At 36.1% G+C, this 27535-nt stretch overlaps 1 protein-coding gene across 1 annotated transcript; it reads left to right on the top strand.

The window, feature by feature from the left end:
• Positions 1 to 998: 998 nt before the first annotated feature.
• On the top strand, positions 999 to 23832 carry tecpr2 (tectonin beta-propeller repeat containing 2). Its single transcript, XM_048191487.1, has 20 exons — positions 999 to 1171; positions 1697 to 1954; positions 2048 to 2176; positions 4127 to 4258; positions 4402 to 4559; positions 4673 to 4979; positions 5085 to 5217; positions 6689 to 7153; positions 7240 to 7973; positions 8690 to 8873; positions 10276 to 10449; positions 11924 to 12104; positions 13609 to 13750; positions 13993 to 14233; positions 14356 to 14445; positions 14589 to 14822; positions 21528 to 21676; positions 22521 to 22662; positions 23065 to 23214; positions 23530 to 23832. The coding sequence occupies exons 2-20, from the start codon at positions 1736 to 1738 to the stop codon at positions 23679 to 23681; spliced, it is 4116 nt and encodes a 1371-aa protein (XP_048047444.1). The 5' UTR covers positions 999 to 1171; positions 1697 to 1735; the 3' UTR covers positions 23682 to 23832.
• The last annotated feature ends 3703 nt before the right edge of the window (positions 23833 to 27535 follow it).

Raw genomic sequence — 27535 nt, 5'->3', positions numbered from 1 at the left:
TATCCAGTGTGGCATTTTATTTTGGTAAAGATCCATGAATTCAATAATATATTGATAAACATTCATTTTTATTAAGCCTAGCATGCATGTAACAACATTATGATGGCAGATAATCATGCTGTGACTAAACACTGATTGGAAAAATCATTGATCCTGTCCTGTCTGTGCCAACATTCTGTGTTCTGTGTATTATTATAATGCTGACAGGTCCATCCATCAGACATTTTGGTGAAGAGTTTGAAGAAACTCTTCAGAGGCTGACTATGTTAGGCTATATGCTACATAGTCTGTAATTTTGTTCCATTTTAGATCCAACACTATCTGGTATGTCTTTTTCTATGGCCTATTAAATCTGAGTGCATATCATCAGAGCTAATGAAATATAGACTGTCCGTTCTGCTCTGCTGATGCCCCTTGTAATGGTGGTTCATTGACAAGCGTTGTCATTCCATATACTGACGATATCATTAGTCCTATTTCATTAGCTGTGCATAATTTCCATCTCATTTTATAGAAATGAGAATTGTATGTTGGTTTCAAACCATTTTAAGTTAGAATATTTTTGGTTAATAAATCATAAGAATATTTCAATTTGGACAGCATTTATTGATTTAATGTAAATAATTCCAAGAGAGAAGAGAATTTGTTTTAAACTTTTATTAAACTTCTTCCATTAGGCAAACAACAGACATTTGTTAAACACAAGCACAATAAACCTATTAAAAATATCCAAAAAGACTTAAAAAAAAAATAAGTCTAAAACAAATTATAACATAGGCCTAAATTAAACTGAATCATTTTGGAATTGTAGCCAAGTAATTTAGAGCGCTTTAAGACATTCAGCTACTTTAAGGATTAAATAAAATTTTCATTTTTAAAAGCATTTCTTAAAAGCCACAACACTTGGAGCAATTTTCGAAATCTTCATTTAATTGTAGCCTAAATAAAAACTTATCACGAGAGTAGAGGAATTTAAGCGATGTGAGTTTCACTTCCGCTGCTGTAGGTGTCGCTGGCGTCACAATTCTGTTTCAACCCAAAACATAACGAAGAAGATACGCGAGCTGTCAACAAGAGCTATCTGTGAAAGCAGCAGAAATGTCAACAGATCGCCCTCATCCAAACTATAAAAACGTTTACGGTTCAGGATTAATGTGAGCTTTTTCCGGTGGTAAGTTTTGTAGAAACTGAAAAGCTCACGTAGTTTAACGTTACTGAATAGAGCACGCTAACTAGAAAACCTTCTCACGTTGTACACCTAATTGTAAACGACTGTTTTTTTGTGTGTTATTAGTCTTTGGTATTTATTCAAACTAGTGCATAGGCCACAGATAAAACAGCTGGACGCTTACGGTTCTGTATGACCGTGTTTAACTCGATGAAGCCTCAATAATGTTGTAAAATAGGGAAAGATGCTCTCTTGTGTTGTGTATTTGAGGCGTGGTTAAAGTGGTTAATATTGGCTTGTGGGTGTGCCCACTATTTAGTTCACTATACAGATGTTTGGATGCGTATAATACTTACTGCACCAGTCACGTGTTGTGTTAGATGAATGACTAGCCGTGTTTCTGATTGTCCACGTGATTGAAATAAACAATAAATGTATAAAGCTGCACAGTAACTTCTTTATTATCATCAGCAAGGCATACACTTTTTATAATCTTGTTCTTGGAAATGTCTGGCCTTTTTTGCACAGATTTCAGCTGCAGTGGGAGCACAGATCCACAGGGTGATCATGGCCACCCATCCAGCACCGCTGCCCTTGAGGGAGTTCTGCCCACTCTACTACCTTCTTAATGCCATCCCTGCTAAAGTCCAGAAAGGTTTCCGTTCGGTACTGGTCTACCTGACTGCGCTGGACAGCAACAATGATTATATAGCCATTGGCAGCAGCATTGGCATGCTGTACCTTTACTGCAGGAGAGTGAGCCAGATGAACAAATACAATTTAGAGGTAGGTCCACTTAGTGCTTCCTCTCTCTTCTGCAGCACTCACAGTTGGTCTGGTCTGGTTAGGAACTGTTTTCTGTATCTTATGTTTTAATAGGGCAAATGTGAGGCCATTACTGCTGTGAAGTTGCTAAGTTGTTTCGATGATCTTGTGGCTGTTGGAACGGCATCAGGCCGGGTTGCTTTCTTTCAGCTTGTGTCACCATTGCCTGGCAGAAATAAACAGGTACAGTTTAATCTCTGATTACAGCTTTCAGGTAGCAAGGATTTAATTAAATTAGCAATTATGTACAGTGCCCTCCACAAATGTTGGCACCCTTAGTAAATATGAGCAAAGGTGGCTGTGAAAATAAATCTGCATCTTTTATCCTTTTGATCTTTCATTCAAAAAATTCACAAAATTCTAACCTTTCATTGAAGTAATACAATTGAAAGTGGGGGGAAACTCACATTATGAAATAAGTGTTTTTCTCCAATACATGTTGGCCACAATTATTGGCACCCCTAGAAATTCTTATAAAATATCTCTGAAGTATATTCCCATTCATATTTACATTTTTTGGCACACCAGGGTGATCATGAGCATAAAATTGTCCAGCCATGACTTCCTGTTCCACAGGAGTATAAACATAAGGAAACACAAAGGCCAAATTCCGTTAATCATTCATCACAATGAGTAAAACCAAAGAATATAGTTCTGATGTGCAGCAAAAGATTGTTGAGCTTCACAAAATAGAAAGTGGCTGTAAGAAAATAGCTAAAGCATTGAAAATCCCCATTTTCACCATTAGGGCAATAATTAAGAAGTTCTAATCAACTAAAGATGTTACAAATCTGCCTGGAAGAGGGCGTGTATCTAAATCATTCTAATGCACGGTGAGGAGGAAAGTTTGAGTGGACAAAGACTCTCCAAGGATCACAGCTGGAGAATTGCAGAGATTAGTTGAGTCTTGAGTCTCAGAAAGCCTAAAAAATGTTATTAAACAGCACCTGAAAAAAATCCTCCTCGCTCATCCAGAAACAATTTCCAGCATCTCCAGTTGTCAGACACGACTGGAACTTCAAACGGGACCGGCTTCTATGGTCAGATGAAACTAAAAGAAGAGCTTTTTGGCAGCAAACTCACCAGATGGGTTTGGTGCACACATGGATAAAAAGTACCCCATTCCCACGGTTAAATATACTGCTGGATCTTTAATGTTGTGGACCTATTTTTCTGCTGGAGGTCCTAGACATCTTGTTCAGATACATGGCGTCATGTATTCTATCAAATACCAACAAATAAAAAATCAAAACCTGACCGCTTCTGCTAGAAATCCAACAATGGGCCGTGGTTGGATCTTCCATCAGGACAATGATCCAAAACAAACATCAAAATCAGCACAACAGTGTGTCACTGAGCACAAAACGAAGTTTCTGCCATTGCCGTCCCAGTCCCCTGACCTGAACCCTAAAGAAACTGAGTGGAGTGAACTGAAGAGAAGAAGCACCAACATGGAGCTGGGAATCTGAAGGATCTGGAGAGATTCTGTATGGAGGTATGGTCTCTGATCTATTGTCAGGTGTTCTCCAAACTCATCAGGCATTATAGAAGAAGACTCAGAGTTGTTATCTTGGGAAAGGGACGTTGCAGTAATTGGGTTCCAATAATTGTGAACCAACGTGAACCCCCACTTTCAATTGTTTTACTTCAATGATAAGTTAGAATTTTGTGAATTTTTTGAATGAAAGATCAAAAGGATAAACAATGCAGATTTATTTTCACAGCCACCCCATATTTACTAAGGGTGCCAATATAAGGGTGCCAATATTTGTGGAGGGCACTGTATAATATATATTTTTTTGGTTGTTGTTGTTGTTGTTGTTCTTTTCACGATAATTTATACTTGATTGGAATAACAAGGATTGACTATTTAATATAGCATTTTACTTTTCATATTATATGTAATATTTATATTTATATTTTATATTTACATATAATATTCATGTTATATGTAATATTTATAATATACATACATATACTTTTACATAATAATATTATTTTAAGTCTGTTTAAAGTAGCTGTTTTTTTGTCCCCACAAGTAAAAAGCATAAACACTGATGATTATGATGATTTTTGTTGAATGAATCTTAGTAAATGTGCCATGGTGTCACATTTTTTGTAATCTTGTTGCAGCTGAGAAGGTTTGATGTGGTGGGCTTGCACAAAAGCACAATTACTGCATTAGCCTGGAGTGCTAATGGCATGAAGCTCTTCTCTGGTGATGATAAAGGGAAGGTGGTCTACTCTGCTGTGGACTTGGACCAAGTAAGCTTTTAATAAGTAGTCAATTGAGTCAATTTTAGATATTCACAGTTAGTTTTAAAGAAATCTGCCGTTTTGTCAGTCTGAAATCTATTTGTTTTACTGTCTAATAGCTGGATTTGTGTGTGTGCGCATTGTTCTTTTAGGGAGTGTGTAATCCAGTGGTCCTCTTCGAAGAGCCTTCAGCAATAGTTCAGTTGGAATATAGTCAGAAAGTACTTCTGGTTTCATCCTATCAGCGCTCGATGCTCTTCTACACGCAAGAGCAGTCGCATCAGCAGCTGGGCACCAAACCACGTAAAAGGTACGACATCTTTAATCCATCTTTACCTGAAAGTGCTCTATCATTATCAGGGTTGCACCACCACTCTGAGTTTATGCTCAATTCTTAATATCTGGCTTTTTTTTTTTTTACAGCAATGGCAAGTTTGGTGCTTGCTTCCAGCCAGCTCTTTGCAAGCAGAGCGATCTGGTGGTTTATGCAGCCAGGCCAGGGTTGCGTCTCTGGAGGACGGATGTGCGAGGACGTGTTGGGGAGACCCATGTCCTAAAGCCCCTTTTTAATCAGGATGTACCTCAGTTTGAGCTGTTCCCACGTTCAGGCTCTAACGGTGGCTACAGACCTTCAGAAAGACAGTTGGGAATGGTCAGCTGCTTCCTGAAGGAGGGCTGGGTCCTCAGCTGGAACGAATATAGTGTTTATGTTGTTGACTGTACCAATCAGGTATAAATGCACACTTTAGATTAAATTATATCCATAATTGAAATGTTGCTAATGCAAACATAATTTGTACTGTTGTTTTTCACTTTATTTCATTTGTTAATTAAGGTCATCATTGGAGGATTGGAAAGCAGTGGAGATATAGTGTCTGTGTCATGCACTGAGAATGAAATCTTCATTCTGAAAGGAGATCGGGACATTTTGCGGATCTCAAATTGCCCTGAGGGATTGGTTTCTAACTGTGAGTTGCAGTACTGATGCCATAATGGCAGTTTTAGTCATGCACTTTGCTCCATCAGCAGTACTCGGATATTAAGGGATAGGAAAAAGCCTCTTTTGCCCTTGGAACTCTGATAATTGAATTGTTTTTTTATCCTTCAAAGAATCAACTGGTATGAACAGTAGCTTCATGAGTTGTGGTTGTTGTGTGTAACAAAAAGATGATATTTAAGTTCGGTAACACTTTATTTTACAGTGTCATTGTTACACATCTTACATGTAGTTAGTTACTGTAGTAATAACAAGAAATTATGCATAATTACATGTAATTAACCCTAAACCAAACCCTAAATCTATAGTAAGTAGAAGTACATGCAGTTAATTATTATTACTCAGTACTTAAATGTATAATTACACTGTAATACTGACACCTTAAAATAAAGTGTAACCTTGGCAGATACGCCACCATTCAATATTTGGGGGTCAGTAATTTTTAATGTTTTTGAAACTCTCTAATGTTTACCGAGACTGCATTTATTTGATCATTACAGTAAAAACAGTACTATTGTGAAATAGTATTACAATTTAAAATAACTGTTTTCTATTTGCCATAGAAAAATATGCCATTTCTCTCTCTATGTATTAAGTATGTCAGGTGTTTTTAGTGTGAGTTTCCTTAAAGGGATAGTTCACCCAAAAAATCATTTACTCACTCTCAAGTTGTTCCTAACCTGTATGAATTTCTTTCTTCTGCTGAAGTCAAAAGAAGATATTTTGAAGAATGTTGGTAACCCACATTCTTCAAAATATATTCTTTTAGTGACAAGTTTTCCACAGGTGTCCTATAGCCACGTTTCCACTGAAATTACCCGGAACCATTTGTCCCAGTAATGTCCCATGTTTCCATCATGGTCTAAAGTACCGTGAAGATTAATCCGGTGATGTAGGACTGTGCACAGCTTTCCAGTTCCTGCTGGATTTCATCCTCAGCATATAAGCTTAATAAAGCCTGAACCTCGTAGTCGGTCCATCAGCCGTAGTTTTTAAACTCCGTTGTTGATTCGAATAGCAAACAACTCTTACTGCATGCACTGCAACAGACTTTTAAAAAAGGTGGTTGAAATAAAATGCTGCGTGGAGTCAACCAATCAAAAAGCTGCGTGAACTCAACCAATCAACATGTTCAGTGCCCAAGTCCCACCCCTGAATAGTACTACCTCGTGAGCAGGGAATTTCTGAGGGGGTATTTTTTACTCAGAACTTAATTTAGACCCTGGTCCCTGTGGTCGAAACACACCGAGTAGTCCCTATTTCGTGGGGAAAGTTCCTGCGGTGGAAATGCGGCTTATGAAAATGTTACAATACGTTTGACAAACAGAATGTGTTAAACTGTTTTTTTTTTTTTTTAAATAAAATATTTAATTCATAAGCATTGTCCATAATGCTTTGGGGGCCACTCTTTTACATATCTTTGTTTTTTTTTCTCCCCTCAGTATTAGACCACTCCTACCGTTTTACATCTCCTCTTTCCACACCCACCATTTTGCTGCCTCCTAATGGTGCCGTGGAAACCGCTCAGCCAATAAGGACCATGCCCATCATTACAGAGCCACAGACTCAAGCTAGTCCCAGCTCAGAGGAGGTACATGATGGAGTTGAGGAGTCAGAGGAGGTGCAGGAGGAGCAGCATCTTGAGTTATTCAGTCATGCAGTCGAGGCTCTGGAGGTGGCAGAGGACTTGGAGCAGCAGCGGGCCAGTGTGGGTACAGTGGAGTCCCGCAGCCGCAGCAGCTCCATCACCTCATGGGAGAGCGCGCAGGGCATGTTCACCGCCACAGAGGCTTCCACCTCAGAGCTCTCCTCCAGCAGATACAGCGCCATCACTCAAGAAGACTTCCAACAGGAGCTGGTGGTCAAGGCCATCAAGCTGAAGAAGAAAGGCAAAAGGAGACGGCAAGGTAAGAGGATTAGTATCACATGATGTGGTGTGATTTGATGTATGAATTTGTTTATATCTACTCCATATATTCTTGTATAACTGTAGATAGTGGGAATCGTGTCAACGAGCGCAACAGCTGGTCTGAGAGCATTTTCAGCCAGGACGGTGCAGGCAGTGACGTTCTAAACACACCCATGAGCGAACCTCCTTCTGACCACACCAGCATCCTGTTCAGCAGCCTCGACCTGCACAGCACCGGCTCACCCGACCAGGACGGTTCCGTATGTGGAGAATCCCACAGCATCAATGCCTTCCCCATTCAGAGCCCATCAGAACCGTTACAAAGTCAAGAGACTTGTCAGGATCCAGTTAGCCGAACAGCAGAGACTTTGCCGCCTTGCCCTACATCACTGTCACTAAAAGACATGGAGTGTCAGGTGTGCAGTGAAAATGTGTTTGCAGAAAACAACCAAACTGCAGCTACTCCTGATGTGGACATGCTGCTGGAATGTACCTTCTCGTACATGCAGGCATCTGATGAGCAGGACATCATGAAGGAATATGTGAAGCAGGGCAAAGATGCCTTGGAGGATTCAGAACAACAGTTTAAAAATAGTTTACATGGGGACTTTAATTTGGACTTATCTTATGATCCCATTAGACCACTGGGTTACTCCCCAGAACCTGAGCCAACGCCATCTAGTGACGAGGAGGACATCTATGCACACGGCGTGCCAATCAGCGCTAGTCTGGGGGATGGATTAAACGCTCTGAGTCTGCAGAGCTCATCTGCTAAGCAGAAAGAGGATGAAGAGATGCAGCTTCTCAAAGCTGACCAGGTTATAGAGCTAACCAACTAATAGATCTGTTTCATATCAGAAGACAGTTACTTATTTAATTTATATAACTGCGTAATAAACACTACCGTTCAAAAGTTTGGGGTTGGTAAGATGTTTTTGAAAGAAGTCTTTTATGCTCACCAAGACTGCATTTATGTGATCAAAAGCAAAGTAATAACAGTAATACTTTTAGTTTAAAGTACAATTTAAATTAAAGTTTTGTTTTATTATATATTTTAAAATTTAATATATTCCTGTGATGGCAAAGCTGAATTTTCAGCAGCCATTACTCCAGTCTTCAGTGTCACATGATCCTTTATAAATCTAATACATTGATTTGGTGCTCAATAAAACATTTATTATTATTATTATCTATGTTGAAAAAAATTGTGCTACTTAAATGTTTTTGTGGAAACTGTGATCATTTTTTTCAGGATTTTTGCTGATGAGTACAAGGTTCAAAACAACAGCATTCATTTGAAATGGAAATCTTTTGTAACATTAAATGTCTGCTGTCACTTTTGATCAGTTGAATATATCCTTGCTAAATAAAAGTATTAATTTCATAAAAGTATTTAAAAAAAATCTTTTTGATCCCAAACTTTTGAATAGTAATGTTATTTATTTATTTATTTTTGTGAGAATCACCATATTAAATTAAACTAATGTCATGTTTTCTGTTTTAATCTCTTTCTGTATATGTTTCTCTTTTGAAGTTGGCTGAAAGTTGGATGGGCTACAGTGGGCCTGGCTATGGCATCCTCAGTCTAGTAGTGACGGACAGGTTTATCTGGTGTCTGAATTTCAAAGGAGGCCTTTTCTGTAGTGGTCTTCCTGACGGTGGCTTGAGCTGGCAGAAGTTTGAAGAAAATGTCCATCAGGTGGCTCTGTCCCCATCAGGTAAGGGACATAGATTCGGTTTGTTATTAAAGGGATAGTTCACCCAAAAATTAAAATTCTGTCATCATTTACTCAAGTTGTTTCAAACCTGTATGAATTTATTTCTTCTGCTGAACGCAAAAGAAGATATTTTGAAGAATGTCAATTAATGGGCCCCATTGACTTCCATAGTTTTTTTTTTTCTTTTTTTCCATACTATAGAAGTCAATGGGGCCCATCAACTGTTTATTTACCCATATTCTTCAAATGATCTTCTTTTGTGTTCAGCAGAAGAAAGAAACTCATACAGGTTTGGAACTACTTGAGGGTGAGTAAATGATGACAGAATTTTCATTTTTGGGTGAACTATCCCTTTAAATAAGCATACACCTGTTTAAGCAAATATTAGTTGATGGTGTTCTGCACTAAGCCTAGTCCTGGAAAAAAAATGTTTTAATCCAGCATTGCTCTTAATCATAAATGCACACTACCATTCAAAGATTTAGGGTCAGTAAGATTTTTTTTTAAAGGAATTTATACAGCAAGGATGCATTCATTGATCTAAAGTGACCTTAATGTATAATGTTAAAATATTCTGTTCTTTTGAACTTTCTATTCATCAAAGAATTGTGAAAAAAATTTAGCACTTTTTCCACAAAACTATTAAGCAGCAAAATAGTTTTCAATATTGTTAAAAACAGAAAGGTTTCAGAAAGGCAACAAATAAGCATATTACACTAGCAGGTTGTCGCCCTACAAGTGCAAGTGGTCAACCATAAAGCGATGTGTTAAACACTACTAACAACAGTTAGCATTATACAGTGTTTTCATTTGTAAAATTTCTTTAAAAAAAAACAAGAATGACAGTTCTCTACTCTTTACAATTGCCTGTTACTGCATGTTACATGTTATATTTTGTTACTTGGTCTATTTTTACAGTACAAAAATTATTCCTAAGCTGTTTCCTTTAATGAAATTCAGCTACATCTAATTGTTTTGATTTAGTATTTTTTTTAGATTTAGAATATATTTCAGTGTGGTATTACTGTAGAAATGTAGCCAATTGCTGTCTTATTCAGTTTTTTATTATGTTAGGTTTTGAATTTAAGTATAACAATTTTGAAAAGAGTTTGTAAGCATGTGCAAGTTGGCCTGTAGGTACACAGAGTTTTGGTGGCTATTATGAGAAAACCATTCATGACATGTAATTTTAAAGACATAGTCACTGAATGCCAAAGCAATAAGTAATCCACAGTTTAGCCCATATAGATTGCTGCTCACTGTGTAAAGAGTTTAAAACTGTAAGATTTGTTGGTAGCAAACATGTTAAAATAAAATCCTTTTTATCTGTAATTCTAGTTCAGCCTATTTTCAAAAGCTAGTACTTCTTATTTAGTTTTATCTGGCTGATGTGTTTTCTTAGGCTCATTGCTGTGGAAGGTGGAGCAGAAGACCATGACTGCTTATGCTTGCGGGAAAGTCACCATCAAGGGAAAGAGACACTGGTACAAAGCCCTGGATGACACAGCATTTGTGGCACTTGGTGATGACACAGCCTGGATCATTCGCACTAATGGAGACCTGTACCTACAGACAGGTGTGAGAGAATAATAGACACTCACAATAACCTCACATTACAATAACATATTCTGCATAATAACTCTGAAAAGCTTGTAATTGAGTAATCTGAATCGACCTTTTAATTAATACTACTTATATAAAAATTGCTCACCGTTGCTGCTGCCAAACAGAATTGCAAAAATGATTACTTTCAAACAGGTTACCCGAACACCTCCACTGGTTAGATAAACAGATAGTCCCATTTCAAACTCATTAATTAAACCAGGTGGGATGCTCAATTAAACAGAGCAATGTTTTGATAGCTCCACAGAGCCAGTGTGTACACTTCCTGGGGAAATTAACCAGCAATTGTCTTAGGCCCTGTTTACACCTGGTATTAAGATGCTTTTTGGTCGGCCGGATCACAAGTAGATGACGCTTGTCTACTTTCAACCACTTCCAGAGGTAGTCAGAAAAGCATTCGAATGGGTTGGTTTCGTAGTGTTCGAACAGCCACAAAAGACTGCCTACTGACCTAATGCGTAAACATTATGAAAAGCACGCTAGTCAGACGGAATTTAAACAGGTGTAAATGGGTATGTGTCTCCCTAATCGTCTTGTGATCCGATCAACCAAAACGCATCTTAATACAAAGTGTAAGCAGGGGCTTATAGTCTCTGTATATTCAGCTGGGATAGAAGAAAGTATTTTAACTTCAAAGAAATTACACACATCACCACAGACCACAGAGAACCAAAGACAGAAATCTACCTGTTATTTCACTGTTTGACCACTAGAGAGTGCTGTATGTTCTTGAAAAATATTTTGTGTGTTTGGGACATTTCACCCAGAAATAAAACTTCTGTCATTATTTACTCAACTTCATGTTGTTCCAAACTCATGTGACTTTAATTCTTCCATGGAATGCAAAAAATGAAATACACTAGCTATTTTTTATTATGCAGTTATAAAAAGACTAAAAAAGGATAAACAAATCCATCATAAAAGTGCTCCATTTGACTGTGAAAAAGATTGAATTAACTGGCAAAAATCTGATCTATACAAGAGTTTAATTAAATGGAAAAGGGCAAACACAATTTCTGTGTGTTTTACAAAAGAAAGGAAATGTATGGTTGTGATATCACCAGCACTTTAATTTTTGATTGAGCTATTCCAATGACAAAAACAACAGACAAATCACACATATGGTATTTTTGCATTGTTATTCTTGGTGTTTCCTGTTAGATGTTTTGTTCTAAAGGAATGTAACTTTGGGCTGGGCTCTGCTTTAGGATTATGTAATAAAGAAGAGCATAATCAACTAGACTCATACCAGTTACCTAAAAAACCCTGTTAAAACCTTATCATTCCTTTATGACCCTTACCAGTCCAGTAGCTACAGTGCTGTGAACATACTACTATAAACACACTAGTAGCAGTTTCTGGTTTCATTGGAAAGTTGAACCATGCATAAAACAGCTAGAATTCTACTGTTGCTGTGTCTGTTTCAGGGCTGAGTGTGGACAGGCCATGTGCTCGGTCAGTGAAGGTGGACTGTCCATGCCCCATGGCGCAGATGGCAGCACGGGGCAGTGTGGTGTGGGCACTGAGCGAGCAGAGGGGCGTGTTTTACAGAGAGGGTCTCAGCAGCTACTGTGCGGAGGGAGAACACTGGAAGTATGACACCATCAGGTATGTTTGTCAGCGTGGTTTTCTCTTAGAAGATAGCAAATTCACTGTAGTGAACAGATGAAGCATTGGTTCTCAACTGGTTTTACTTCAGCACCAAGTTGTCTCCTAATGCAGTATCAAAGTTGTATCCACCTTATTTTGCAATGCGGCAGTAAGCTTTTTCTGTGAACAAGCCATAAATAACTAGAACAAAGTGCAGTAAAAGGTTAATCTATTTGAGCTACAAATGTTTATGATTACAATATTGAAAGTATATTTTTAAAGTATATGTAAAGTATTCATGTAAAATATATGTATAGTTAGATTACTTTTTTCAATAGGTTAGGCAGATATGTATGTTATACACCTGTGGTCCTGTGAGGCACAACATTTCGTTTTCCTTTGTATATCTCCACACATATAGCAGAGTGACAATGTAGTTCACTTGACTTGTTTTTGTACAGCTGAAATTACTGAAAGTGGATGACACTGGAAGTCTCGCACATTCAAGTTACAAATGGCCAAAATCACTCTTACATTAAAAAATTAAGTGGACAGTGTATTGAATAAGTAAACAAAAATGTCCTTAATAACATTGCAATTTAGTTTTTTATATATATATATATATATATATATTTCATAATTGAATCGAAATTTAATAATATTATTTCAAAGGATTTTTTAAAGGCTTGTTTTAATGTATAGCTGACTCATTTTAAATAATTTAATTGGGTTATATTTCTTTAGTTTTGTTCATGGTTTTTAAAGAGGAGGACATTTTGACCATCCCTTCCTTTTGGATGTGCCAAAACTTTCTTCAGTTAATCAAAGTCAAAACTGAAGTCACTGTATTTGGAAACAAAGATGAAATTCTCAAGGTGAATGCATGAGTCAATGCCTTGACTCAAAGGGTGGAGAAAAAAAGAAATGTCAGGAAACTTGGTGTGATTTTGGAGTCAGACCTTAGTTTCAGTAGTCATGTCAAAACAATAACTAAATAAGTATACTATCATCGCAAAAATATCGCAAGAATTAGATGTTTTGCTTCCAGTCAAGTTTTTAGTTCCATAGCTGGAACCAGCTACCAGAAGACATCAGATGATGGTAGCCACATTCAAATCCAGACTCAAACACATCTGTTTAGCTGTGCATTTACTGAATGAGCACTGTGCTACTGTATGTCCGACTGACATTTTTTTTTTTTTTTTTTAATCCTGTTTATGTAAAGCACTTTCAATTACCAAAATGAAATGTGCTATATAAATAAATTTGCCTTGCATTTAAACATTCATAAGCCTATTTATTTTTTTATCATAACTATGCACATTTACATGCTTAGTTGCATTTTACTCTTTGCATGTACAGTAGCATTTTTCCCTTTCAGAATTGACCTGCAACCCATTTTTTGGGGGTGGGTCGAAACTCTTTCATAAAACACTGCAAGCAAGATCTGACCTTTATCCATTTTTTTTTTTGCTGTAGAAATAAATTTAAACATTGAGATATTGTATATGCGTGTCCATAGTGAGAGCCAAGGTCTGGAACCCATCTGTATTGCTCTGGGAGAGAATAACACAGTCTGGGCATTGGACACCAGTGGCAGCTTATGGTTCAGAACGGGGGTCACGGCTAAAAAACCCCAGGGTGAAGATGACCACTGGTGGCAGGTACATATATGCACAATATATCCTCTTCTAGAGCTGGTCGGAATTTTCTGTCTATATGCTGTGTTTAACGCCCTTTCTGCAGATGAATCACACATTTTGTGTAAAAATGCTAATTATTCCAAGAGCTTCAATTTATTTTTTTTAAGCCTTAAGATGTTTCGTCCTGCAAGAAATGTATCAAAATAATGCCTTAAACACTACAAATGTGATCTTCTTTTTCCCCTTATCATCTTTTCATTTAGGTGAGCATCACAGACTATGTGGTGTTTGATCAGGGCAGTCTTTTACAGACTTTGATCCAGGCCACACAAACTGTCGCCACAGCAACCAGAGCTCCAGTAGAGCGGGTGGCTGAACGTCTGCGCGTGGCCTTCCTCTCCCAGCACTCCCAGTGCCAGCCTAGCCTCATCAGTGTCGGCACCAGTGGCGTCTGGATTGCTTCTGGACGCAATGACTTCCACGTTGCCAAGGGCAGCCTCATCGGTATGACACAATGAGCATATTCTTAGAAGTGAAATACACTCTCCTATTGACTGAGGAACTTTTGATTGGTACTTGTTTGAAAATGTCAGATTTATTTTATGGTGATGTTCACCTTAACGCAGGAACATTTTGGAAGGGTATTGTACCCAGAGGAACTGCCTCTGCCACGAAATGGGCCTTTGTGTTCTCCTCTGCTGTTCCAGCCAAAGAGGGTATGTAGAAATCCTGTCTTCACATTCACACCCCTGTAGTATCTGTGTCTGGCAGGAAGCAATGAAATATTATTGTACTTGGACTGCACAATTAAAATCTGTATATTCAAGCATGTTTATTAATCTCGCTGGTGTCTCCACAGGGAGTTTCCTGTGGTTAGGTCAGAGCAGGAAAGATCTGTTCTGTATCTGGGACCAAGATCTCCAGATGCGGCCCTTAACCATACAGTTTCCTCCAGACGTAGAGATGGTGCAGCTCTCTGCCTGTCGTGACGCTCTTTGGGGTTTAGATCACTACGGTCGTGTCCACATCCGCACTTTATCAGCCAGTTGCTCTACAGGAATTCACTGGACATTGTTGGACCTCAGCCAGCTTGGTGAGAGAATTTTCTTTCCATAGACAATAGTTTTATCAGTGGATCACATGTCAGCTGTGCATTTAAACTAAATTTAAACTCTTGTAATGTGAGAACAGCAAGTTCAAAGAAATTGCATGAAGTAAATACATTATATTTTTATATTTATAGATATTGTCACAATGCAAAAAAGTTTTTCATGACGATTGTGCACTCCCATATTTTTATAACAGTAATGTGTCTGGACTTTTTTTTTTTTTTACTTCTATTTACATCAGTCCAACAAATATGACCATATTCACAATTTATATAATAAATATAAATAAGGATGAGATTATTTGAACAAAATGCAGTAAAAACAGTAATGTTGTGAAGTAGTACTACACATTAAAATAACTGTTTTCTGTTTTAATATATTTTAAAATTAAAACATAAAATTTAAAATGTATTCCTGTGATGGCAAAGCTGAATTACTTCAGTGTCACGTGATCCTTCATAAATTGTTTTTATTTTTGTGGAAACCATTATACATTTTTTTCAGTGTTCTGTGGTGAATAGAAACTTCAAAACAACAACATTTATTCGAAACAGAAATTTTTAGTAACAAAGTGCAAGGAGATGCGAAAGATGATTCAGTTGGGTAACTCGGTGGTCACGCGCTATCTAAAACATGCTTCTCTGTGTGCGAGGCAGACTGTGCACATAGTTAACAGCGCGTGAGTACCATATTGAGTTCTCTTTTGCTTCTTCTTGTGCTGGAATGGTTTTAAACCACTTGCATGTGTATATTGGCTAGAGAAAACACGTGCAAATTATAAACTTTCACTCTATGATGGTTAAACTTTGCAATTAATTTGCAAATCACATGCGTGCCGAACCGTGGGGCCGGTTCTGTACGGATAACGGATCAACTACAGTCCGTTTAACCACTAGAGGTGACGTTTAATTTTCACAAAAATAATGTAACAGTCTTAATATTCCTAAATTATCCCTTTTTTGGGGGTGAAATTTGACTTGAACATATGGTAGGGTAGGCTACAATGGGGCTAAAGGCGTGCGGGGGTAAAAGGCATATTTTACTTTATTCTCCTTCAAACCACTAGATGGCACAAAAATTCAGCTCTGCACTTTTCTTAACAACCTCATTTCGTTTGACTGTGCACAAAGCAACGTTAATTCTGCGCTAATTTGATCTAATATTTAAAGTTTTTTTTTTTTTTTAAATGTAGATTTATGTAGCAAATGAGATTTGATAAAATTATTGACTATATTTTGAGACAAAGATCTTGTTAAGGTTTTTCAGTTTTGTTAGCAACAGTTTTACAATAATGGAAGAATATGTAAAGTATGGTATTTGGGTTAAAAGGGTCCCCTGCTGTTGGGGCTAAAGGCAAAATGATTAACATGATAACAAACAGATGGCTGTCTTGTCCATTTGTTGACACGACATGGTTAGATTCAGATGGTAAACATCATATATTAAGTTGGCGATAATCACCCTAGAGATAATCACCATATTAAAAATGAAACCAATCTAATAAAAGAAATAGGATATTAATCACATCACATCATATAATATCATATCATATTTATTGTTACTACTGTAAAGCTATATTAAATTATTATAGGAATAATATCTCTGCCAATGCTTTCAGAATCTTTACTTTTTCAAATAATTTTGTTCCTCTATTTTTAAAATGAGCATATTTTAAAAATACAAAAATAAATTATTTTATTTATCAAAATAAACAGAAAATAATACAAACTTTGCTAAAGTGATTTTGCTAAAGTATTAACTATTTAAAAACATTTAAATTGCATTTTGCCCCACCTTGCCATCTCATACATTTGTAAGATTTTTAAACAAAACAAGCCACTTTTATGATTTATTTTCACACAAAATCTGTTGCTCCATCAATGTTCAGTCAAAACATCTTTTTTTCTGCAAGCAGACACTATGGAAGTAGCGAAAAGCACATTTTTCTTAAGGTGTGCCTTTAGCTCTGTTGTACTCTATAAATCAGATTCACCTGATCAGTTTTTTTTTTGTTTTTTTTTTACTAATTTTAACTAATTGTAGCTAATTTTACCAACAACTAAACGGAATGCTCACAAAAGTCTTGGTACATTAAGAGAAATACCACAGTGTTTCTTTCCGCTTGTTTGCATTCCCTCACGTATGCATTGGTTACCACTTAGTCGTCCCTATGATGACGTGTTTGACACTAGATTTAAATAATTTGCTCAAATGTTGCTGCTCCTCAAGGTCTCAAGCGCTGTTTGCACAGGTCCGGTGTGAGGGAATGACGCATGTTGAGCATACCTTGCTGAGGACCCTCTTCTCCTAGTTCAGATTACCTTGTCTTCTGGCTGTCCACGTGCTCTGCTGCTGACCTACTTCTGTCAAATTCACGTATAACCAGCCCACTCCCACTCCTGCTGAAGCTTTACTCCTAAACACACTTAGCTTTCACTTTCACGGCTTAATTTCCATTTCTTGGAATTGAAGAGCCTCTAGCATGTTAAATACCAAGCCATGTTGCTGTTGCTAAGGGTGGTGTCTATATTTTTAATTCAAGCAGGTGGTTCTTGCATAACACGTTTTGTAATAAAGTCTGTAAGCTAGGGTCATGAGAGGAACAGATCAATCCTTTAGTATTGAATATTGCAGTGATTAGACTTTAGGAATGCATTAAACACACATTTTAATCAGTGAATTTGATAACAAGACACAAGTTCACAATGTCAGACTCCCAAATGCAATCAATGCAGCGTTTCACTGTGAAATGACAATGCTGGCTGATCTAATCTGATTACATCAGACATATTTTAATTACACGGCTTGCACTTCAGTGCAATCAGTGTAAGGCGTGTGTTTATTGAGCAAAAGTGTGTGTGTTTTGTGTGTGTGTTTGTGCTATGATAGGATGGAGACACAAATAGGCAGAGCCATGTGACGGAGCAGCTGTAGCCCTGTCTGTCTCTGGTTGTTTCCGTGTGTGCGGCAATGTGAAAGATGAGTCTATGGCTAGTCCTGGATGTACAAGCATTTTTAGATCGGGTACAGACTGGGCACATGATGTTTTCTGTGCTTTTAGACTCAGGCCTACGGATTAAAACTCAATGAAGGTTATTATTGGAGTTCAGCTGGTCTAATGCATTGTTTTGCTTGATGAAATACTGGTTCTTTAGATTCTAGGTTAGTCTCATGAACCTTGTTCTGTGGTATTTGTTCTCAATGAGTTGTCTCGTTTCAGGAAAACTCTTAAAATGCCACAGCAGAAAAAACACTAATGGTTTTGAAAAAGGCCGTCCTGTGAACTGAAGCGTCAGCTTTGCTTTATCTGGTTCTGTTGGTAATGAATCAGCACAGTGTGCAAAGAGCTCTTGCGGCCAAAGGCCACGGGTGTGACAACATGTAAGCAGTCTATTGTTTTTATTCATTGTGCTCATCAGGCACCCATAATGTTTTTTTGTATTGATTTGGTAGATAAGTGTGGTTCATACTATCTCTAACCCAGTGAAAGAATGTGAAATGCCACATCAATAGGAGATAAAGTAGATCTCAAGTTTTTTTTGTTTTCAGTTTTGCATTTGGATGACAGTTATATTTAAACAGCTACAGTTGGATTGGATTGGATTGGATTGAACTTTATTGTCCAGTCTGTTTTCACAGAGAGGAAATTTTTCTTTGACACTGTAACATACATTCACTACTTAGAAATCACATCACACATCAACAACACAATTCTATAATTAAACACTGTAAGAAAGAAAAATTAAAAATATCAACAGCCATTCTATCATTTCAATTAAAATACTGAACCATACTCTGTTAAAAAGGTATTCATCTAATTTTATATATAACAAAATTAACAATTAGTTTTAGCTATTCCTCTTTTCTTTTTCTTTTTTTCTTTTACCAGAAAGTGTCTAAACAATTTTATTTTAATTTTGAAAAGTATTGTGTTTGTGTATATATATATATATATATATATATATATATATATATATATATATATATATATATATATATATATATATATATATATATATATATATATATATATATATATATATATATATATATATATATATATATATATATATATATATATATATATATATATATATATATATAATTAGTACACTATTGTTCAAAAGTTTGGGTTTTTTTTTTATTTCTTCATTTTGTTTTTTCAGAACAGCGTTTATTTGAAATGGACTTTTTTGTAACATTACAAATGTTTTTACTGTCACTTTTGATCAATATAATGCGTCCTTGCTGAATAAGGCCTAATTTTGAACAATAGTGTAAATTTTACATTTTATAGTGCATTTTGATGATTTTTGATATCTGTTATTCCATAGATACAGTGCACAGCATAAATGAGTACACCTCCTCTGAAACTTCTGAAAGTCAGCAATTACTCAGTTTCTTAGAATACATGTTAGGGTTCTTTAGAGATATAATGTTCCAGAAAGTCTGCTTAATCAATTACCAAAGAAGTATGTCAAAATTATTCAGGAAAATAAGATTTTCTTATCAAGGTGATAAAATGTTGTGTAGCAAAAATGAGTACACCCTCCTAAAAGTTACTAAATAAAACTAAATAAAAATGTTCTGGTGTAAATTTAAGGCAATGTTTGATCAACAGGTAAGTATGTTGAACCAAAACATTTAAAGAGAAGTAATTTATTGACAATTACAAGTGTTATATAGCCCACTGAATCATTCTCAGACTTAATGCTGACAACAATGGAACCACTTGGGAGAGAACTGTCAGGAGACTTATTTCTTAGCACAAAAGAGGACAGTGCTACAAGAGGATTACCAAATCATTGTTTTAAGTGTGAAAATATAGCAAAAGTAACACAGAAATTCAAAAACAATAGACTTGTGACAAGGCCCCTGAAATAATCAGGCCTTCATTTTAAGCTTTCATTTAGTGATGAGGGATTTTTTTTTTTGTTGTTTGTTAAACAAAGAGCAGAAGAAATACCAAGCGAGTGTCTCAGAGCCAGAAAAGCTATGAAATGAGTGACTGTTTATCTTACAGAGTAAGATGCAGCCTGCAGAAATGACATGCATGGTTGTTGTTCTCACTGGAACTACCTACTGTAGCCAAAGCACAGTCAGTTAGCCATTTCCAAAGCCCATATTTACAAAATATAGATTCTGGGAATCAATACTCTTTTCTCATGAGACCAAATCAATCATTTTGGATCTAACAGCATCCAAAATGTTATGGTGTTGCTAGAGGAGGAGTACAGTGAGAAGTGCCTGGTTCCCACAGTAAAGTTCAGTGGTAGTAAAGCTCTTAAATAAGGATGAATGTGTGCTGAAGGTGTGAGGGAGTTGTGCTTTATCAATGCTGTCATGAATTCCCACACCACTGTGTAATTTAATGCACAAACTTGAAACAGAAAATGTTACTCTTTCCTCATTCCCTGCAATGTTTGGCGTTTTTTCAACATGACAATGAGGATGTGCATTCTCACAAGGTAAAAAAAACTTTCTGTGGACATGTATTGCACTCAATCATAACACTCTTGAGTGCCTGTGGGGGATTCTGTAGAGATGAGTTGAGCAACACTCCCCATTAAAGATCAGGGCATTTAAAGAGCTCATCATCCAGGAGTTAAACAGGACAGATGTGACAATTTCTCATGAACTTGTACACTCCGTGCCAAGAAGGATCAGAGCAGTATATTCAAAATTATGAAGGGGAATACTAAGTGCTAGAATATTATACATTTGTTGAATTAAATCTAGGGTGTACTTATTTCTGCAATCCTTAATTTAAACAAAATTGGCTAATTTACTTATTTTATGGCTATTAATTGCATATATTTCTCAGTTTTTATTATGTATATGTTTAATACATTTTAGTTTTGCCATCTTTCCATGAATTGTATTAGTGATCATAAAGAAAATACATCTTTTGTCTTTGTTCAGAGGGGGTGTACTCATTTATGCTGTGCACTGTATGTAATCATACAGTGAAATGAATACTGTCATGGAAAGTGTGATGAACGATATAAGCTGTAAAAGAAAGAGAGAATGTGTGCCGGTGTATCGCAAGTTATGTTAAGATTTGCTATCTAAGTCCTCAACACAAAGCCCTCATTACGTACCGTGACGTAAATGCCATGTCAAGGTTTCCCTATCATATCACAGTGTACAGACAAGACCTCTGTACAGTTCTAGACTCCCTCCACATTCCTACTGAATATAGGTTGCTCTCTAAAGGGCATTGTTTTCTGGACACAACGTTTTAGTATGGAAAATGACCCTGGATGTCCTTGATATGTACATTAGTGAAATTGTGCTAGATGTGAAGTATGGTTTAGAGCTTAACTCGGGCACGCTGCACAAGGTCACAGTCCATTTTGTCAGCCTTCAGATGGATTGTGATGGCTGAATATTTCCAGTACAGTCAGGCACTTCAGGAATTTATCGACACATAAAACTTGTATTAAAAAACATGTTATAATTTGCCCATATTTTCAGAACTTTTGGTGTGTAACTCATCCCATGTTGTTTGTGCCACACACGAATTATCAGTCATTTTGTTCATTGATAAAAAGTGTGCTTTTTTTTTAATCATATAGGATTAATGGGATGTTCAGTCTCTGAACCTCTCATGTGCCAATCATATTTCATTCGACTATTGTGTTGACATGCAAAATCTCTTTTTTACTCTCTCTGTTGCTTCCTCATAGGGCACGTCAAGTTTCTCAGTTTGTCTTGTGGCAGTCAGAATGTTTGGGCATGTGATGCTAATGGAATGGTGTATTTTCGGGTTGGAACTCAACCTTTGAACCCCAGCATGATGCTCCCTGCCTGGATCTGCATCGAACCTCCTGAACAGGTAGATAACTATTTGATAACTATCCCCACTGTAATGTAGACTTATACACAAGCTTACATCTAGATAAAATAGTATATTACTTGAATACACTACCGTTCAAAAGGTTTTTTCTAAAGAAATTTAGACTTTTATTCAGCAAAGATGCATTTAATTGATCAAAAGTGACAGTAAAGGCATTTATAATTTTAAAAAAGATTTCAAATTCAAATAATTGCTGTTCTTTTAAACACTCTGTTCATCAGAGGTTCCTGAAAGAAATGGTTTTCACAAAAATATCAAGCAGCAGAACTGTTTTCATCATTGATAGTAAAAAGAAATGTTTCTTTAGGAGCAAATCGGCATATTAGAATGATTTCTGAAGGATCATGTGACACTGAAAATTCAGCTTTGCCATCACAGGAATAAATTACATTTTAAAATATATTAAAATCAATAACGTTTTACAATATTACAGTTTTTACGGTATTTTTGATCAAATAAATGCAGCCTTAATGAGCATAAGAGACTTCTTTCAAAAACATTAAAACATCTTACCAACTCCAAACTTTTAAAAATTAGTGACTAGTATAAAACTAGTATCATAATTAAGTAGTTTCAAGTTGGAAAAAAAGCTCAAAAAGCTCAAAAAAAAAAAAAAAATTCTAAATCAATTACATTTACAACTGACCAGTCGAATACTGGTTCCATACTAAATTTCTTGCTTACAGTAATAATTTTGTTTTTGATGATCAGTTCCTTCCATGACCTGTGAGGGATTATTTAGCCTTTGGAATATACCTTGTCATTATTTCCCCGGCCTTACGCAGTTTTTTTTTTTTTGTATTCTCATGTTCTCTTTGAGCAGCCTGCTGGGCTTCATCTGGTGAAAATTCAGACTAGTCCTAATGACCGCATGCTGTGGGCACTGGACAACAGAGGCAATGTGCACGTGCGCACCGGCATCACTGAGGAGATGCCTGTTGGGACTGCCTGGGAGCACATTCCTGGTATGCCTTCAAAGACATCCCACCTCTCCCGGAAGTTCTGGGAGTCTCCCACATATTGATAGTGACTCCCTGATGCCCGCAAATTATATACAATGTCCTGGAAATTGAATCAGCGAGAGAGAAGGCCTGTTTCCACCTGTATTAAGAAGCATTTTTGGTGATACAATCCTTTTAGTATTTTTAATTGGATTCCTTTTATCCAATTTAGTCTTTTTAATAAAAACTTATAAACTTATAAATAAGTTTTTGTAGGGTGGGATTTTTGCCTTCATTACATAATCTCATTCACTGTTTTTATTATTCTGGTATTGAGACTGTCAGCCTGATTCAGAATTCAACGCTCTTTCATAGGAACTTGTTTGGTTAGTCATTGGTTCAAGTTTGTTTTTTTCCAAATTGTAGGACTGCTGGCAAGTCAACTGGTTCTAAGCATGAGGACCGCTTGGGTTCGCCTTTCTAACGGTGAAGTGGCTCGTAGATACGGCATTACAGAGAAGAACCCAGCTGGAGACTACTGGAAAAAGATCCCAGGACTGGTCAACTGGCTCACAGGTGAGCGTTCAAAATTGGTTAATGATAAAGGCCTGGTTTCACAGAGAGGGCTTAGATTAAGCCAGGATTAGGCCTTAGTTCAATTAGGACATTTAAGAAGCTTTTTATAAATGTGCTTTTGAAAAAAAAACATTACTGGTGTGTATCTTGAGACAAAACAATGGCACTGACAAGTTGCAAGTTGATTTCAGCTAAAATTGCTCAAAAATGCTTTTTAGTCTGGGAAAAGGCTTAAGCCTTGTCTTTGAAACCAAGGGTACATTAACATCTGCGCACGTAAATGATAAAAACTGACCAAGTAGCCTTTTTTTGCAGTGACCCCGATGGATGAACTGTGGGCAGTTGCACCTAATGGTGCTCTCAACCAGCGCCTTACCAAAACTCTGCAAAACAATACGAACAAAAACCATGGCAACACGGGTTCTCTGAGTGGAGAGGAGCTGGAGGAAGAGTGGGAGGTGATTTAGATGCCACAAATTGTGTCAAAGCATCCCAGAGTCACTGTTATATGAAATTTCTTTCTAGGCACTTTACTCATTTCTTCTTAAAGGAGTAGTTCACCTGAAAAAATGAAAATTCTGTCATCATTTACTTACCCCTCATGTGTTTTATGCTCTGTTGAACTCTACCTGAGGTTTTTTTAAATACCATGTGCACCTTGTGACCTGAAAATGTTTACCCATTTTGTTTTATTCAGCATATTATTTATTAAGTTTAATGTCCACATGCACCGTTAGAGCCATTATTTTGTTACTTGTATTGATTTAATTCATTATACTATTCAGAAGTTTGAGAGAAATTAATACTTTTATTCAGGAAGGATGCATTTAATTGATCAAAAGTGATAGTAAAGACTTAAAATGTCATTACTATTTCAAATAATTTGAACTTTCCATTCATCAGAGTATCTTGAAACCAAATGAATTACTGTTTCCAAAAACATAATAAGCAGCCCAAACATTTTCAACATTGATAATAATAAGAAATTTCTTGAGCAGCAAATCGGCATATTAGAATAAATTCTGAAGAATCCTGTGACACTGAAGACTGGAGTAAAGATGCTGAAAATTCAGCTTTGCCATCACAGGAATAAATTACATTTTTATACATTACAATAAACTTTTATGAATAAAATAAAATAAAATTGAATACATTAAAATAAAAATAGTTATTTTAAATTGTAATAATATTTCACAGTATTACTGTTTACTGTATTTTGATCAAATAAATGCACCATTGTGAGACAAAAACATTTTTAAAAAATCTTACCAACTCCAAACTTTTGAATGGTAGTGTATGCTAATGCACTTTGCTCACTAGATAGGGAAATATTTAATGTGAAACTGTTTATACTGTAGCTGTGGTCAACCGCTTTAGAAGGATAGATTATGTAAATATCTCATTTCATTAAATGCATAGTTATAGATACAGGAAATTTATGTCACAATACACTTTAGACTAACAAACAAGTGGGCATTTGGAAAGGCAAGGTGAATTCTTTTTTTGAGAAAAGGTTCTAGGTTTGCATCTGCTTTAGTTGAGGAAGTTAAGGGATTCAGCTCTATCTGTAAATACACTTGTACCTTCTTAAATACTTGACAGGAGAAAAATTATGGTAGCATTTGGCACATATCTGAGTTGAATAGAGAGCATGGTCTCTGGCTTACCTCTGCCAACACTGTAGTGATGTGTTGCAGTTTATTGTGAGGTATTTTAAAAGGACGGTTTGACTTTAAACTCTTAAAACAGATTTACACAACTATTTGAACTTACTACTTGGTTGATAGAATCTATCATAGTCTGTTATGAAAAAACTGTGTATTGATGCTAGACAAGCATTCCTCATATACGTCCATATACAGAACGCATCTTGATGAGTAATCTATCATAGATAACTAAATATTAATTCAGTGCTAGCTCTGATGTTTCATTTCCTCTCCTCTCTCTTTATTGTCTGACTGTGAAGTCTTTATTTTTGAAATTTTGACACCTCAGTAATGCATCATATGCAAAAAGATTGAAATGACCATGTAAGCATTGCTGCAAGTTGTTTTTGCTATTTGTCCGTTATATTTGCCATTGTTTTGGACTATTCTGCCCCACTAGTTTCCGTTCTGCACTTAGACCATATTGTAAGTCATATTAAAGTGATAAATGTGGTACACTGGCCATGTAATGCTAAGCCAGTGTGGTTTAAGTGGTGATTCAACTCACATATTAAACTATAATTCTGTGGTCTTTGCTCCATGCTTAGTCATGACAAACTTCCAAATAAAATGTTTACAATAAGTGTCTCTACATGTTGTGGTTTAATTGCAACCTTATCATCTTTTATATATATATATATATATATATATATATATATATATATACACTAATAAATGTTTGGATGCACTTGAATTTACACTATCATTTTTTTATGAATACTTTTGAATTGATGAAAAATAACAGTTAAGACATATAATGTTGCAAAAGAATTCAAATAAATGCTGTTTTTTTAACTTTCTATTCACCAAAGAATCCTGAAAGAAATGGTTTTCACAAAAATAGTAATCAGCACAACTGTTTTCAACACTGATAACAAGAAATCAGCAGTGTTAGGGGTAATGCATTACAAGTAACGAGTTATGTAATCGGATTACTTTTTCAAGTAACTAGTAAAGTAACGCATTTTTCAATTTACAACTTAATATCCAAGGTTTTTTTTCACATTTATTGACTGACAGCTCTCCTGTCCCCATGTTGAGAGAAATAAAGTGCAGAGGTGTTGTGTGCGCTGTGTGAACATGATGGTTATTGTAGTTCTAGACTAAATGTGAGCAGGTATTTACTCATCTCACTTGCACGAAAACATTCAGTATTCCTCAAAATGAATAAAAACAGTGAAGTGCAATTTCAGAATTTTACACAAACCTGTATTAATTAATTGTATTAAATTACACAAATATAGCTTAAGGGGTGGTTTCCCGGACAGTGTTTAAATTAAGACAGGATAGCCCTTAATCCAGAATAGTTAATCGTGGTTTAAAAAACGGCTTTCTGAAACACCGATTAAGTACAGATTGCTAAAACCTTGTCCTTTACATAGCAACAAACTAAACGTAACTATTTACACATGTGATAATCGTTGTTGGCAGTAGAAATGATACTGGTTTGATCCAAAACACTATATATATAAAAGCAATTCTTGTTAGCAGGTCCTCAACCCAAGCACAAGCGCAACACTTCACCACAACGCAATCTCCAAAAACCACTAACATAACAAAAACTTTTACATAATAGAACAATAAACAGTAAGGCGTCTCTCCATATTCTCATATTTCTAAAAAATGCATAAAATAACACTTTTTCAACATTCAGCCAGTTCAGGCCGGTGCAAAGCATGATGGGAAGATTGCATGATTATTTCAAAATGAAAACATCAAGTGAGTTCTAGTAACCATTTCAAGTCAATTTAACATGAAGCAATCACATTTAAACCAGAAACAATGGTGTATAGTGTATATCAATATCAATACATATCCAAGTAATACATGAGTCTTCTTTGAAACACAACGTTAATCTGAAGTTAAACCTGCCTCCTGGTAGGTTTAATTTAAGCCTCAGTTTAGTCCTGGAGTAGCTCTAGTCTTCCTCCAGGAAATCAGCTTATTAAACTCTGGACTAGACTAAGTCTAGGACTATTTTAAACCATGACAGAGAAAGCAAATTTCTGTTAATCTGGTTTAAAGGGCCATTTTATTCTAGGAAAAGGCTTAATCTCTGTCCGGGAAACCACCCCGTTGTATTTAATCTCACTTTATTAATCAATGTCTTTGCCCTCTATTGTACAGATGTAAATACACATTTTCTTCAGCCTGAGGCTTATTCATTTCACTTTTGGTGAGAAAGGGCCTTAACATTTGCCAAAAAATAGAACTTTTTTGTTGTTATTAAAAAACAAACAAGCAAGCCCAGCCCAGATGAGAAAAAGTAATGCAAAAGTAATGTAACACATTGCTTTTCATAAAAAGTAACGTAATTACTTATTTTTTTATGGAGTAACTCAATATTGTAATGCATTACTTTTAAAAGTAACTTTCCCCAACACTGGAAATCAGCATATTAGAATGATTTCTGAAGGATCATGTGACACTGAAGACAGGAGTAATGATGCTGAAAATTCAGCTTTGAGAAAACAATTATTTTAATTGTAATGGTATTTCACAAACTATGTGTTTAAATGCTTGAAATCAAAATATAAAGGCACATGTAAACTGTGCATGAATATTAATTTACACTTTGAAAAACTAGTGTTTTTGTTGTTGTGTTTTTAAAGTGG

This window comes from Megalobrama amblycephala, linkage group LG5, assembly GCF_018812025.1.
Source record: "Megalobrama amblycephala isolate DHTTF-2021 linkage group LG5, ASM1881202v1, whole genome shotgun sequence".
Lineage (NCBI taxonomy): Eukaryota > Metazoa > Chordata > Actinopteri > Cypriniformes > Xenocyprididae > Megalobrama > Megalobrama amblycephala.
This window is presented reverse-complemented; position numbering and strand designations above follow the sequence as displayed.

Excerpts from the sequence above, each read along its gene's own strand:
- tecpr2 (XM_048191487.1), top strand. The coding sequence starts at position 1,736 with ATGGCCACCCATCCAGCACCGCTGCCCTTGAGGGAGTTCTGCCCACTC. Across the intron at positions 13,751-13,992 it reads AAGATGACCACTGGTGGCAG|GTGAGCATCACAGACTATGT; the intron begins GTACATATATGC and ends CTTTTCATTTAG. Across the intron at positions 22,663-23,064 it reads TGCCTGGGAGCACATTCCTG|GACTGCTGGCAAGTCAACTG; the intron begins GTATGCCTTCAA and ends TCCAAATTGTAG.